The 15,306-nt window shown below is 50.2% G+C and overlaps 1 protein-coding gene across 3 annotated transcripts in view; it reads right to left on the minus strand.

The window, feature by feature from the left end:
- GABRG3 (gamma-aminobutyric acid type A receptor subunit gamma3) overlaps window positions 1–14,619 on the minus strand; it is a 423,309-nt gene extending 408,690 nt beyond the window's left edge. For all 3 annotated transcript variants that reach the window (XM_038760361.1, XM_038760363.1, XM_038760362.1), the window contains exons 1-2: window positions 14,567–14,619; window positions 5,238–5,386 (exon numbers count right to left, since the gene is read on the minus strand). In XM_038760361.1, the coding sequence (XP_038616289.1) occupies window positions 5,238–5,386; window positions 14,567–14,619 (202 nt within the window). The remainder of the gene's footprint in view (window positions 1–5,237; window positions 5,387–14,566) is intronic.
- Between the last annotated feature and the right edge of the window lie 687 nt (window positions 14,620–15,306).

Below are 15,306 nucleotides of genomic sequence, written 5' to 3' on the forward strand. Positions count from 1 at the left end.
GTGTAGGTTGACTGGTAGCCACTGGAGATTTTTGAGGATGGGAGTAACATGCCCAGAGTGTTTCTGGACAAAGATGATCCGGGCAGCAGCATGAAGTATAGATTGAAGTGGGGAGAGACAGGAGGATGGGAGATCAGAGAGGAGGCTGATGCAGTAATCCAGTCAGGATAGGATGAGAGATTGAACCAGCAGGGTAGCGGTTTGGATGGAGAGGAAAGGGCAGATCTTGGCAATGTTGCAGAGGTGAGACCGGCAGGTTTTGGTGATGGATTGGATGTGAGGGGTGAACAAGAGAGCAGAGTCGAGAATGACACCAAGGTTGTGGGCCTGTGAGACGGGAAGGATGGTAGCGCTGTCAACAGTGATGCGAAAGTCAGGCAGAGGGCAGGGTTTGGGAGGGAAGATAAGGAGTTCAGTCTTGGACATACTGAGTTTTAGATGGCAGGCAGACATCCAGATGGAGATGTCTTGAAGGCAGGAGGAGACATAAGCCTGAAGGGAGGGAGAGAGAGCAAGGGCAGAGATGAAGATTTGGGTGTCATCAGCATAGAGTTGATAGTTGAAGCCGTGGGAGTGAATGAGGTCACCAAAGAGAGTGAGTGTAAATCGAGAACAGAAGGGGACCAAGAACTGAACCTTGAGGAACCCCTACAGTAAGGGGATGGGAGGGGGAGGAGGAGCCCACAAAAGAGACTGAGAATGAATGGCTGGAGAGATAAGAGGAGGACCAGGAGAGGACAGAGTCTGAGAAGCCAAGGTTGAATAGCATGTTGAGGAGAAGGGGGTGGTCCACAGTGTTGAAGGCAGCTGAGAGGTCGAGAAGGATTAGGATAGAGTAGGAGCCATTGGATTTGGCAAGCAGGAGGTCATTGGTGACCTTTGAGAGGGCAGTTTCAGTGGAATGTAGGGGACGGAAGCCAGATTGGAGGGGGTCGAGGAGAGAGTTGGCGTGAGGAATTCGAGGCGGCGCATGTAGACGACTCGTTCAAGGAGTTTGAAAAGTAATGGTAGGAGGGAGATAGGGCAATAACTAGAAGGGGAGGTGGGGTCAAGAGAGGGTTTTTTTAGGATGGGGGAGACGTGAGCAAGTCAGAGGGGAAGGAACCAGTGGAGAGTGAGTGGTTGAAGATGGACGTTAAGGAGGGGAGGAGGGATGGGGTGAGAGATTTCATAAAATGAGAGGGAATGGGGTCAGAAGCACAGGTGGCTGGAGTAACACTTGAGAGGAGGGAGGAGATCTCATCCGAGGATACTGCTGGGAAGGATAGGAGAGTAGCTAAGAGGGTTGAGAGCCGGGGGGTTGGCGAAGTGGGAGGAGTGACTTTGGGGAGCTCAGACCTGATGGAGTCAATTTTACTAATGAAGTAGGAGGCCAGATCGTTGTGGGTGAGGGGAGGGGGAGGAACAGGGGGCCTGAGAAGGGAGTTAAATGTACGGAAGAGCTGACGGGGATGATGGGCATGGGTGTCAATAAGGGAGGAGAAATAGTTTTTTCTGGCAGAGGAGAGGGCAGAGTTAAGGCAGGAAAGGATAAACTTGAAGTGAACGAGGTTGGCTTAGTGTTTAGACTTTTACCAGCAGCGTTCAGCAGCTCGAGCATAAGAGCGAAGGAGGCGGACGGGGCAGTGATCCACCAGCATGCTCAGTACAGCCTAGTTTGTATGGAGGATCACGGGAAGATAAAGATCATTTTATTTACTGCCCAGAATGGAATCTTTGTGACTGCAGTAAGATCCCATGTTTGGAAGGTGATGACAACAACCGTTGATGGATCTGCAGGTAGAGATAGGACCAACTATGGAGTCAGAGATAGGAAGTTTCTGGATGAGTTTGTTTGCTACTAGAATACCACTTTGTGGAGAGCATCTGGTTGATACAAGTTAACACCTCATTTGGTCTGGCTTGTCACATTCGGGAGGTTGGGAGATTCATTTGGCTATTTTGCAGGGAAATGGAGACGGCTCAAAAATGAAATTTCCTCTCCTGGGGCAGGAGAAACTCTGTGGCCAGTTGGAACACTCTCTGCCGGAGGGTCAGGCTGGGAAAAATCCATCCTGGCTCTTTCAGGGCTTCATCCTGATCACTGAGCGGCCAGCGGGAAAGTGACAGCCAACACTACCTTGGCAGAAAAGGTATCGATAAAGCGAACAGTAAGTGGTATTTATAGGGCTCTAACTGGTGCGGAGTATTGTACTAAGCACTAGGAAAAGTACAATATTACAAAGTTGGTAGGTGTGAGCTCTGCTTAAAAGGAGCTTTCAGTCTTAAGGGGGTGACAGACATTAAAATAGATTAAGGATGGGGAAATAATAAAATACAAGAATAGTCACAAGTATTGTGAGGCTGGGCTGAGTATCAAAGGGGTTTACTAGACTATAAACTCCTGGTGAGCAGGGAACGTGTCTACCAACTCTATTACATTCTAAGAATAATAATAATAATAATAATCCTGGTATTTAAGTGTTTACTATGTGCCAGGCACTGTTCTAAGTGCTGGGGCAGATACAAGATAATTGGGTTGGACACAGTCCCTGTCCCACATGGGGCTCACAGTCTTCATCGTCATCTCACAGATTAGGGAACTGAGGCACAGAGAAGTATGGTACTCTCTTGAGTGCTTAGAACAGTGCTCTGTGCACAGTAAGTGCTCAACAAATACCAGTGACGGATTACACTGACAATTCAAAATCTGCAGAGGGGCCGGCAGATAGGAGAAATAAAGGCCTTAGTCTGGGGTAGATTTGCTACTTGAGAGGTATGAGCATTGGCGAGACAAAAGCTTCCCAGCAGTGACCCAACCCAGGGGCCGGGGGCAGGGTCTAAACTCAGGATGAGGGTACAGCCCCCTATACCCTCAAAGGGTATACCCTTTACCTCAAAGCGTTTTGGAAATATCTGGTACACCCAGTTGAAGATAATGTCCAGGAAAATAATGAGAAACATCATCTTTGTTACTCATAATGGGTTTAATAAGAATAATAATGAAGGTATATCTCTACCCTCCACTGAGCAGTGTGGCTCAGTGGAATGAGCCTGGGCTTTGAAGTCAGAGGTCATGGGTTCAAATCCTGGCTCCACCAATTGCCAGCTGTGTGACTTTGGGCAAGTCACTTCACTTCTCTGGGCCTCAGTCACCTCATCTGTAAAATGGGGATGAAGACTGTGAGCCCCCCAAGGGACAACCTGATCACCTTGTAACCTCCCCAGCGCTTAGAACAGTGCTTTGCACATAGTAAGCACTTAATAAATGCTATTATCATTATTACTGAACTCCCAGTATGTGCCAAGCACTGGGTTAGAAACCAGATAATCAAATCAGACCCTGTCTGTGTTGTGCATGAAAATCCCAGTCTAAGAGAGAAGACAGGTATTATATCCTCACACTATAGATGAGAAAACTGAGGGTCAGAAAAGCAAAGTGACTGTCTCAAGGACACACAACAGGCAATTGCCAGAGCCGGATTTGAACCCAGGCCTCCTGCCTCCCACTCCCATTCTCCTTCCATTAGATGATGATGTGTGTACTCTCCAGAGGGGGAGAGTGCTTACTGTGCAGAAAAGCCAGCTTACATATTACACTGGGGCCTACCTTTGCATCCTAATTTTCCCAGTCTACAGTAGCATTTCAAGAGAGCAGCATCTTCATCTCAGGCCAGGTCTCTGCTAGCAAAGTGAAAGTGAAATGGGGAATTGGTACAATTATATAGCAAATGCAGGCCAGAAGTGGCTTCTCCCAATATAGACAGATAAACAAAGCAAAAGTACGCTCCTTGGCTTCAATCCCCAGAAAATTTGCCTCAATTTTCCATTTCTCTTTGCTGCTGTGGACCTGACCAGACCAGATAATTTTACCTGAGACAGCACTACCCAGAAACATCATTGTTATTTTTGTTATTATTATTGTTGTTACTATTATCATTGTTATATTTGTCTGGCTCTTAATATGTTTCGATCTCCGTTCTAAGCTCTGGGGTAGATATCCACGTGGGGCTCACAGTCTAAGAAGAAGGGAGAACAGGTATTGAATCACCATTTTACCAGTGAGGAAACTGAAGCCCAGAGGAGTTAAGTGACTTACCCAAGGTCACACAGCAGGCAACTGGCAGAGCCAGTATTAGAACCCAGGTCCTCTGCCTTCCAGGTCCATGCTCTTCCCACTAGAGGCATTCTAGAAAGGATGAAGTTGTTTCTAGAGTAGGACACCCCACACCTCTGAAGCTATTCTGACTCTGAGACTTGCTCCTCTTTGACCAGAAAGTTCTTTCTCTCATCCAGGATGATTCCTCCCAGCAGATTCTGTCTTTCTGACCTGCTCCAAATGGGGCCTTGCCCCTAGTTACTCCACACACACTCAATTTCTCCCACACAGGCATTATTATCCATGTAAATGTAACATCCCATTTCTGAAACCAGAGTCAGCTCAGGAAATTCGGTGGCAACGTACTGGTACGCTTAATAATTGTGGAATTTAAGTACTTTTCTACGTGCCCAACGGTGTGCTAAGTACTGGGGCAGATACAAAACAAGCAGGTCAAACACAGTCCCTGTGCCACTTGGAATTCACAGTCTAAGTGGTAGGGTAAACAGGTATTGAACCCCCAGTTTTTCAGAGGAGGAAACTGAGCCACAGTGAAGGTAAGTGACTCACACAGCCCATGGTCACACAGCACTTGAAGACCTGCGATTAGAACCCAGGTCTCCTGACTCCCAATCTTGTGCTCTTCCCATGAGGTTCTAGAATTCTGGAATGAAAGCAGCACAGTTCCCCTGAGAAGAAAAGACTGGGCCTGGAGAAACAACCTCATCTTTGAAACTCAGCTCTTCCAAACCTGGCCATGGAGTGGGGTTTGTGGATTCAGCCATAACAGTGGGTTTAGTGGGCAATGGACTGAGCCTGAGATTCTCATCAAGCTGTGTCACTGGCTAAGACAGTCCCCCTGGATAAACCATGTGGAGGGTTAGATTGAAAGTGGGCAGTTTCCAATGTGCAGGGGGAGTTGGACATGAGAAAGAAGAAGCCTAGAGTCACCGTTTCTTGGAAGACACCCTGAGACCCCATGTCCTCTTTCCTAAGCCATAGAAGAAAGGCATGAGGCAACTGTCTGGGCTGAAGAAGGCTCCCATTCAACTTGCTCTTCCCTGCAGAAGAAACTACGATTGTGTGCTTTTATTGCGGGTTTATTTTCACCCCATCCTGACATACGCCCCTGCTCAAAATATGGAATAAAAACACTCACTTCCAATGTCTGGCCGGAGCTTTTTGTCATATTCTCTTAGCAACTTGTTCAGGATGAGAGTCACATCTGTGTCCTGGGTTTTAGGAGCCAGGACCCACTTTTGGTTGAAGGACAAGTCTTCGTAATCCTCGTCCTCCACCTTCCTGGAGCTGTAAGACAAACAGAGTGGCGTGTGAACGGTATTGGCGTCCCTGACTTCAGTATTTGGTCAGACTGGGCATTCAGGCTGAGAATCTGAGAGTGGAATTCTCTAAAGCTACATTTATTGCCGAAGCTAAGAATAGTCAGTGCAGCCTCTGCCAATTGAAAATAATTGTGTAAACAGTCTCACTCCATTAGTTCTCAGTGGAACTGAAATCTGAAGGTTTATGCAGATAAAGCTGATACCTCTAGAAAGCTGGTTTTTCCAATCCCTCTCCTAACAGCAGATTTGTAATAGCGCTTTAGGGTAGGTGAGTGTTCCTCTTGGCAGAAATTCATAGTTCCTCCTCACAAACTGATTCAGCTCTGGCACAGCAGACTAGTGAAAATGTTAAAAATTCAAATCTTTTAATATATGTTGATCACTTTAGTCCAATAATAAATGAATGTCTCCCGCAGAGCCCACTCCCTGCCCCTGCTATAGAACCGCTGCAGACGTTAGAATGAGGAACCTGCCTCTCTCCAGCTGAAAAAGATTAACGGGAACATCAGCAACATCATCATAACTACCGGGTCCCAGTCGACGAGGACATGGGTTGCCGACAGCGTGAATTGCCTGAATTGTGAGAGACGTGGGAGGTTTGGTACATAGCCCAGGGCATACACAATTCCGGAATCTTGTTCCGGTCTTCCCTCTGCCTGCTCTGCCATCACTGTGGCAAGCAGGTTTGCTCACGATCTCTGAGGCGCGTGGCCCCGGGGAGGATTTGAAATGTCCCAGGAGGGGTTTGGGATGGGGGTCTTTTCCAGCGGGAGAAGATCATGAGGGTTTCCCCTGCCTTGAGAAGCAGTGTGGCCTGTTGTGAAAAGAGCACGGGCCTGGGAGTCAGAAGATCTGAGTTCTAATCCCAGTTCCACTTCTTGCCTGCTGTGTAACCTGGGATAAGTCACTTAACTTCCCAGAGCCTCAGTTTCCTCATCTGTGAAATAGGGATTAAATCTTACTCCCCGCTAATTAGAATGTGAGCCCTGTTAAAGACAGGGACTCTATACAACTTGATTATCTTGTATCCACCCCAGCATTTAGACCAGAGCATGGCACTTAATACGTGTTATTATTACTATTATTCTCATTATTACGATTATCACTGTTATTATCATTATTATTATTATTTCCTTGTCTGTCTTTCTCCATTTCCATACTTATCTGTCTTGGTTCCAGATGGGAATGAACATCTTAGATTATGATCCCCTTGAAGGCCAGGGTATCTTTAATTCCCCCCCAGCATATTCCTTCCTAAGGGATAGTTCAGTGTTCCGCACACAGTAAGTACTGACTAAATATTGTGACTATTATTACTACTATTCTAGGCATTCATTCATTCAATCGTATTTATTGAGCTCTGACTGTGTGCAGATCACTGTACTAAGCACCCAGTGCATACTGGACAAATGGCAGTTTTTTCAGTTTTCGAAACATGACAACTGTTCATTTCAATCAGTCAATCGATCAATGATATTTATTGAGTTCTTTCTGTATGCAGAACACCAAATGAAGCACGTGGGAGAATACAACATAACAGACTTGGTAGACACGTTCCCTGCCTCAAGGAGTTCACATTCTAGCAGGATTTTTGCTTTTTAAGGTAAGTAGATCTGGGGAATCTCTCAATATTACAAATGCTAATAGGCTTTACAAACACACTTAAATGAGTCAATATTATCATTCTTGTTTGTGCACATGGAGAGTGCCAGCTGCTTGGTGTTTAGCAGGAAATTCTTATTTCCTCAGCAAAGCAGTCTTACCAATGTAGCAACATGCGGACGTAAAATGGGGGCAATCCATTTACTTTCTGAGATGGGGCCTTTAGTCCCTTTATTCTGGGATATTTCATTGAGTCAGACACAGGGTATAGGCTCAGCATGGGAATGATTGGAAAATGCAGTTGTCCTGAGAATGAATGAATGATTGCAAAATCCAAAAACATCCATTCATTCATTCAATCGGATTTATTGAGCGCTTACTGTGTGCAGAACACTGTACTAAGCGCTTGGGAAGTACAAATCAGCAACACATAGAGACAGTCCCTGCCCAACAATGGGCTCTGAGAACCCAAGTGCATAAGCAACACAGAAGGGAGGGTGAATAGAGTGGGGAAATAAGGGGTTAGTCAGGGAAGGCCTCTTGGAGGTGATGATATTGTAGTAAGGGTTTGAAAATGGGGAGACTGGTGGTCTACAGAATATGAAACATTCTTGGCAACATTGCCAAGATCCGCCCTTTCCTCTCCATCCAAACCGCTACCCTGCTCATTCAAGCTCTCATCCTATCCCATCTGGATTACTGTATCAGCCTCCTCCCATTCTCCTGTCTCTCCCCACTTCAATCCATACTTCACGCTGCTGCCCGGATTGTCTTTGTCCAGAAACGCTCTGAGCATTTTACTCCCCTCCTCAAAAATATCCAGTGGCTACCAATCAACCTACGCATCAGGCAAAAACTCCTCACCCTCGGCTTCAAGGTTCTCCATCACCTCACCCCCTCCTACCTCACCTCCCTTCTCTCCTTCTACAGCCCAGCCCTCACCCTCCACTCCTCTGCTGCTAATCTCCTTGCCATGCCTCGTTCTTGCCTGTCCCGGCGCCGACCCCCAGCCCACGTCATCCCCCTGGCCTGGAATGCCCTCCCTCAGCACATCCGCCAAGCTAGCTCTCTTCCTCCCTTCAAGGCCCTACTGAGAGCTCACCTCCTCCAGGAGGCCTTCCCAGACTGAGCGCCCTCCTTCCTCCCCCCCTCCTCCCGCTCCCTATCCCCCCCGCCTTACCTCCTTCCCCTCCCCATGGCACCTGTATATATGTATGTACATATTTATTACTCTATTCATTTTATTTGTACATATTTATTCTAATTATTTTATTTTGTTAATATGTTTTGTTTTGTTCTCTGTCTCCCCCTTCTAGACTGTGAGCCCACTGTTGGGTAGGCCCCGTCTCTATGTGTTGCCAACTTGTACTTCCCAAGTGCTTAGTATAGTGCTTTGCACACAGTAAGCGCTCAATAAATACGATTGAATGAATGCATGAAAGGGGAGGGAGATCCAGGCCAGGGGGATGACTTGGGCAGGGGGTCAGTGGAGAGACATACGAGATCAAGTAACAGTGAATAGGTCGGCGTTAGAGGAGCCAAGTGATCAGGTTGGTTTGGGGTAGGAAATCAACAATGATTTAATGATTGAGTGCATTAAAGTTGATGGCAAGTACGAGTTTCTGTTCGATGCGGAGGTGGATGGGCAACCACCGGAGGTTTTTGAGGAGTGAGAAGACATGGGTCAAATGTTGTTTTTTTTTTTTTTTTTTTTTCAGAAAAATGATCTGGGCAGCAGAATGAAGTGTGGGCTAGTGTGAGCAGAGACAGGAAGCAGGGAGGTCAGAGAGGAGGCTGATGCAGTAATCAAGGTGGAAAATAAGTGCATGGACCAGCATGACAGCAGTTTAAATGGAGAGGAAAAAGGTGGAACTGAAAGGATTTGGTGATGGACTGAATATGCAGGTTGAATGAGAAAGAAGAGCTGAGGAATGAATCTAGCACTGTCTATGAATCTAGCTTTGAGGATACGATTTTTAAAGATTAAATTAACTTGTTTTATTGATGCAGCTTCCCTGTGAAGTTGAGAGAGACAGGGATTATTCTTACCCCCATTTTACAAAAGAGGAAACGGAGGCATGGAGAGTTCAAGCGACACACCCAAGGTCACACAGCACATTAATAACCTGACTCTCAGGTCAGCTGGCCTAATACTCTTCCCCTTAAGTTCCTCCTTCCTCGGCTCTCCTTTGGGAATCTTCTCCTAAGAGCACAGACCAGCTTTCCCCTAGCCCTGCTAATAAAAGTGAGGCTTTCACCTTTCAAAAGGAGTCTCCTTTCCTGCACTGCTCCCAGGTGGCAAGCAGAGGTTGATAAACAGAGCTGTCATTACAAATCCGAACTGTTTATTGAACCTTTTTCAAATGCAAGTGTGTTCCAGTAGATGAAAAACCAGCAAGATAACTGGGGGCAAATAAGGTTCCCAGAACACTTCCCCACTCTGCCCCATTCTCTATCACACCCTCCCACTCTCCCCAACTTCAAAGCCTATTAAGGTCACATCTTCTGTAAGAGACTTTCTTTGACTGAGCCCTCCATTTTCCCACTCCCTCTCCCTTAGGTGTTGCCCATGCACTTGGATCTGTGCCCTTTGGACATTTGATATTCACCCCATTGTCAGCTCCACAGCACTTATGTACCTATCCATGATTTATATTAATGTCTGTCTCCCCTCTGGAGTGTAAACTTCTTGTGGTCAGGGAATGTGTCTACCACCTCTGTTGTACTGTACTTTCCCAAGCACTTAGTCCAGTGCTGTGCACACAGTAAGCGCTCAATAAATACTACCCTTCCTCCCTCTCCCTCCATGTCTTCCCTCTCTTACCCTTTCTCCCTAATCATTCTGTTTCCTCCCATTCCCCGCACCGCTGATACCTCCTCTCCTCAACAGTTCTGGCTTCCTTTTCTCCTTCTTCCCTTTCCATTTCTCCCCGAGTTCCCTCCTCCTAGCAAAGCTGGGGATGGTCCCGGCCAACTTAGCATTTCCTCTTCTCCCTGTGTCCAACTATCCTGGATACTTCCTGCCGCCTGGATCTTCCTCCTGTTCTCCTGTCTGCACCACAAGGATTATACTCTCCCCCTTCTGGCTTCTCCCTCTTCCATCTCCCAGAGTCCTCGGTTTTTGCCCCAGTTTTTCCCCCTCTTTGCCTCTCACTCCCATCCTGACATTTGCCTTTCCCATGCGTCTAGACTCTAAGCTGTAGACTTCTACACTGTAGACTCTAGACTGTAAACTCGTTGTGGGAAGGGAATGTGACTGTTTATTGTGGTATTGTACTCTCCCAAGTGCTTAGTACAGTGCTCTGCACCCAGTAAGTGCTCAATATATGATTGAATGAATGCTTCCCAATCTCACCTGCTGACCCTGAGGAGATCCCAGATTGAGGGAGGGGATGTGGGAGGTGATGAAATCAGGAGGAGGAATCGATCAATCGTATTTACTGAGCACTTACTGTGTGCAGAATACTATGCTAAGCTCTTGGGAGAGTGCAGTATAACAGTGTTGGTAGACATGTTCTCTGACCTTTATGAGTTTACAGACACTTGGAGTGGGAGAAAGCTGCCAACCTGATCTGTGTTTCTCGACAGCTCCATCACCCAGTAGCACATACAGCAGTGAGGACCTGCCTCAGATCCCATTTCAGTGCCCGTCCCGGCCCCTGATCCAGTGCCACGCTATGTGCCATCCTAAAGACCAAAGCATCCTTATTGTGAGCTGGAGGCTTCAGGAACCATAGGAGAGAAGTCCTATGAGCAACAGGCTATTGCCCAGGCAAGGTAAGTCTGTCTAAAGGCCTACAAGTGTCCCGGGGGAATGAGGTTTTTATTCCCCAGGGGGAAAACAAAAAACAAAACAAACAAACAAAAAAACCCCAAGGAGGTATTGTTGAGAGGATTGCCACTTAGCACACTGAGAACTTCCTGCAGAATACAATGCTCTCAACAAGTCCCACTCAGAGCTCATTTTTTTCTCTTCAGATAACTCCACTTAATTGTATGCCCCTGTGTGTGGGGGCATAGACCCACCCATGGTCACACCTTCTTTGGATAAATGGGGCAGCTATGTCTTGAGTTCTTTCAGCTTGCTTGACCTTATTATTAATTATCTTATACTCAAAATACCCAGGTAACATAGGAGAGGCAGGTTTGGCTCTCCATTCCACCTAGGGAGAAACTGAGGCCCAGAGAAGTTAAGGGTCTTTTTCAAAACTGCTCAGCAGGCCAGTGGCAGATCTGAGAGCACAGCCCAAGTCTCCTGGCTCCCAGAACACACTTCTTTAGAAGTAGGAAAGAGCCCTACCCATGTAACATTGATGCTTCCTTATTTGAGAGAAGTTTCTCATCCTGTTGGGATTCTGAGGTTTGCTCCAGAGAGGGAACAATGTTCCAAGGAACATTTTTGGAGGAATCCCACATCAGAAAGGGGATTCCCAGGGCTATGAGCATATGGCTGAAGAGGAGGGTGATAATATAAGAAAGGGATGGAAATCAGGTTTTTCCTTCAGTATCCACCAGCCCCAGACTCCTCTTGAAAACATCCCAACCTCAGCTTTGCTTGGTGGTGTCAGTGACCCCATCATCTGTTCAGCACAGCAGCAAGCAAAGAGCTTTCAGACCAGAGGGAAAATTACCCCAAACTGGTCACGTCTGCTTCACAAGTGACTTATTTTGTCCACTTCCTCTTAGAACAGAGAACACCTCCCTTTCCACTTTGCCTTTGGTTGGCAGAATTCAAGCAGATGCTAAACCCCTGAACCTTCTCCATCTGAACACAGAGGAAAGAAGGGGAAAGGGATGATTTTCTCTTTTTCTACAATTGCATTTTTGAATTACGTCTCCAAACGGTGGTGTTGTGATGGGGAGGTGGTGAAGGCTGGCCAGGACCAAACCTAAAGCTGTCATTCTCTGAACCCTAACAGGCAGTGGGGAGAGGGGCTTCACTGGGGGACCTTCAGTGGAAGCACAGCCAGCAACAATGTAGACAGGTTGGTGTGCCTGTTTCTTCCTCCCTCTCTGAGTGGCTCTGCCCAAAAATGCTATCTACACCATTCCCCCCAGCACATAAACTCAAATATATTCACAGACATCACACCATGACACAGGCACACATGTACACATCACCACATGTACACTGACACCTCCCCCCAGGAATACATCACAAACTAAATGCAAAAACCCCTATTCACATGTCCCCCCACTAAAATGTGCACATCGAAGCCACACAAGAAAGCACCAGGTGCGCATACGACAGTACACACACAGCCATCTCTCTCGAACACCTCACACACTAACCTCCATAAACATGAAGACACCACCCTAGGATACATTACACGTACGCAGCCACCACACATGAATAGCGCTTGCTTCCGCAAGCACAAAATATACAGCAAACTCTCACACACCACACACAGAAACTCCCACACACTCACAGACACAGAGACATGCAGACAGCACACACAAAACCACCAATGCACCCTGACACCCCCCATCCTGGGAAACACCTACAGACCCATAGCTTGTCAGACAACACGTAGACCACGACACCCCCAAGCTTTGGGTACACCCACAGACCCACAACTAGTCAGTGGGGGCATAGAACCAGACATCCCCCATCTTTGGATACACTCACAGACCCACAGCTAGTCAGACAGCACACAGACCCAGTCAGTCACACACACACACACACACACACACACACACACACACGCATGTAGTCAAAGGCTCAGACATCCACACATGTGCACATAGGCCCCACACAGACACACAGAACCGCATCAGCGACAGTCATGGAGACAATGAAGTGGTCAAACAAATAAGCACATCCACAGGCAGGTGCACACAAGCTTGCACAAAAGTACACAGGCTCACAAGCACACACTGTCTGGGGAGGTTGATGCTCCGGCCGGCAGCAACAGCCAGCATCAACCGCAGAGCCCATCCCGGAAAGTTTTTTGCAAGTTTCAGGAAGGTGTTTTATGCCATGGGGCCGCCCCCAGATGGACTCCAGGTTCGGGGCTGGGTAGCTTTGGGATAATGGCAGGTTTGCCCATCACCAGGGCCAAGGCTTAGGTGGGGCGAGGGGGCGGGAGGTGTGTATGTGTGTGCGCATAGAGGGGGTTATACAAACTCCTGGGATAACTGTGTGGATACTGGGGAGTGGGACCTGGGGGACTGAATTCAACCCCTCCCGGGAGAAGGGGGGCTCTCCTGATTTGCCCTAGAGCTTGCTCGGTTCCCCCGCCCCCTCCACGACCCCCCTACCCACTCGTGTCCCCAAGGCCCCCCCATGCAGGAGTTGATTTCCCCCCTCCAACCCTTCCTTGCCCTTGCCCCTGACACTGCCCAGCGTGAAAGCTGCTCTGTGCCCCTTCAGAAGTATCCTGGGTCTCAGGGAGGAGGAGGAGAAGGAGGAGGAAGAGGAGGAGAAGCTGCTGGTTTGGCGAAGTGGGGGAGACGGGGAGAGAGGAAGGGAGGGGAAGGAGAAGGAGGAAGTAGAGGGAAGAAGGAGAGAAGCAGCGTGGCTTAGTGGTAAGAGCCCGGGCTTGGGAGTCAGAGGTCCTGGGTTCTAATCCCACTCCGACCCTTGTCCTCTGTGTGACTTGGGCAAGTCACTTCACTTCTCTGGGCTTCGGTTCCCTCATCTGGAAAATGGGGATTGTGAGCCCCACGTAGGACAAGCGGATTACCTTGAATCTACCCCAGCGCTTAGAACAGTACTTGGCACGTAGCAAGCGCTTAACAAATACCCTCATTAGTATTATGAAGGTGGGAAGGGAAGGGAGAAGAAGAGAAAGACTTGATGGGGGGGGGGGGGGGCACCACTCTAGTTTCCTGGGTCCCTGGGCCCGGGGGGAGGGGTTCCGAAAGTCCATCCTGAGAGAGAGAAGGGTGGAAGGTGGGAGGAGGAGAGATAGGGGCGAGAAAGGGGGCGGGGGGAGGGAATGTCTAATGATTAATAATAATAATAATAATAATGATATTTGAGCACTTACTATGTGCCAAGCACTGTTCAAGGCGCTGCGCACTATTTTAAGCACTGTCTGCCTGTCCTGCGGGCTCCGGAACCAAGCAGGGAAAAGTTTCCAGGGTCTTTTGGAGGGGTGGGCGCAGGGCGGGCAGGACCCGGGGCGGGGACCCCCGGTGTTCCCGCTTCTCTCCCTCCCCTGGTCGGCGCTCGAGGCCGGGAGCCGGGCATCCCGGCCGGGAGAGCGGGAGGGAAGAGGGGGAGTAGGGGAATCTGCGTTTTATCCTTCCAAAGCGGCAGGGGCCGAGGCGGGAGCGGCCCGGGGCCCCCCGCGGGCCCGTGCCCCCTGCGTGCCAGGGCCCCCCCCCATGCGCCGGTGCCCCCCGCATGCCAGGGCCCCCCATGGGCCGGAGCCCCCCCGCGGGCCGGTGCCCCCCGCATGCCAGGGTCCCCCCATGGGCCGGTGCCCCCCGCGTGCCAGGGCCCTCCATGGGCCGGTGCCTCCATGGGCCGGTGCCCTCGGAGCCCCCGGGTCCCTCCGCCCCCGTGGGGGTCAGCCCCGCAGCTGGCCGCACTTACCGGGCACGCAGCCCCGACAGGAGGCCGAGGAGCAGCAGGAACTTGAGGTCCATGGTGGCAGCGCGGCGGGCGCTGGGCAGGAGGAGGGAGGGGCGGCGCGGCCGGGAGAGGCTGCTCTGCCCTGCCCTGCCCTGCCCAGCGGCCGCGGGCACCGAGCGAGCCGAGCCCCGGGGAAGGGGGCGGGCGGGGGCGGGGGCACCGTGCTGCCCCCTCTCTCCCTCCCTTCCTCCCTCGGAGCCTCCCTCCCGTGTCTCCGCCCCCCGGGGCGGGCAAGCTGGCAGGGGGAGGGTCAGCCCTCTCCCGCAGCCGCCGGATGCCCAGCCCGTGCCCCCGGACCCCCAACGGAGAGCGGGCGGCCGCTGCGTGGGGAGGGGCGGGGCGGGCACCTCCTGGGCCCGGGCGCGGGCGGACCGCAGGTTCCTCCCGACCTCCTCCGCAGCCCCCGGGCACTCCCGGGGCTTTTCCTCTGGGGGTGCCAAGGCTGAGCCCGGGCAATGCCCTTCCCCCCCAACCCTTGCCCGGCCCCAGCCCGGGGACCGTGTGGAGGGTGGGGAGCCCCCGGTGCCCTCCCGGTGGGCACATCTCGAACCCAGCCCCGGCAGGGCAGTTGGGTCATCCGGGCTGGGCCTGGGGGCTGGCTATCGGAGGGCGGTAGGAGGTGAGGACGCTCCCTTTTGGGGGGCGGGAGAGAGGAGACCCCGGGCCCGACGGGCTCTCCCTGCAAACGGGCGTCACCGCAG

Source organism: Tachyglossus aculeatus, chromosome 18 (assembly GCF_015852505.1).
Source record: "Tachyglossus aculeatus isolate mTacAcu1 chromosome 18, mTacAcu1.pri, whole genome shotgun sequence".
In the NCBI taxonomy this organism is placed as follows: Eukaryota; Metazoa; Chordata; class Mammalia; order Monotremata; family Tachyglossidae; genus Tachyglossus; species Tachyglossus aculeatus.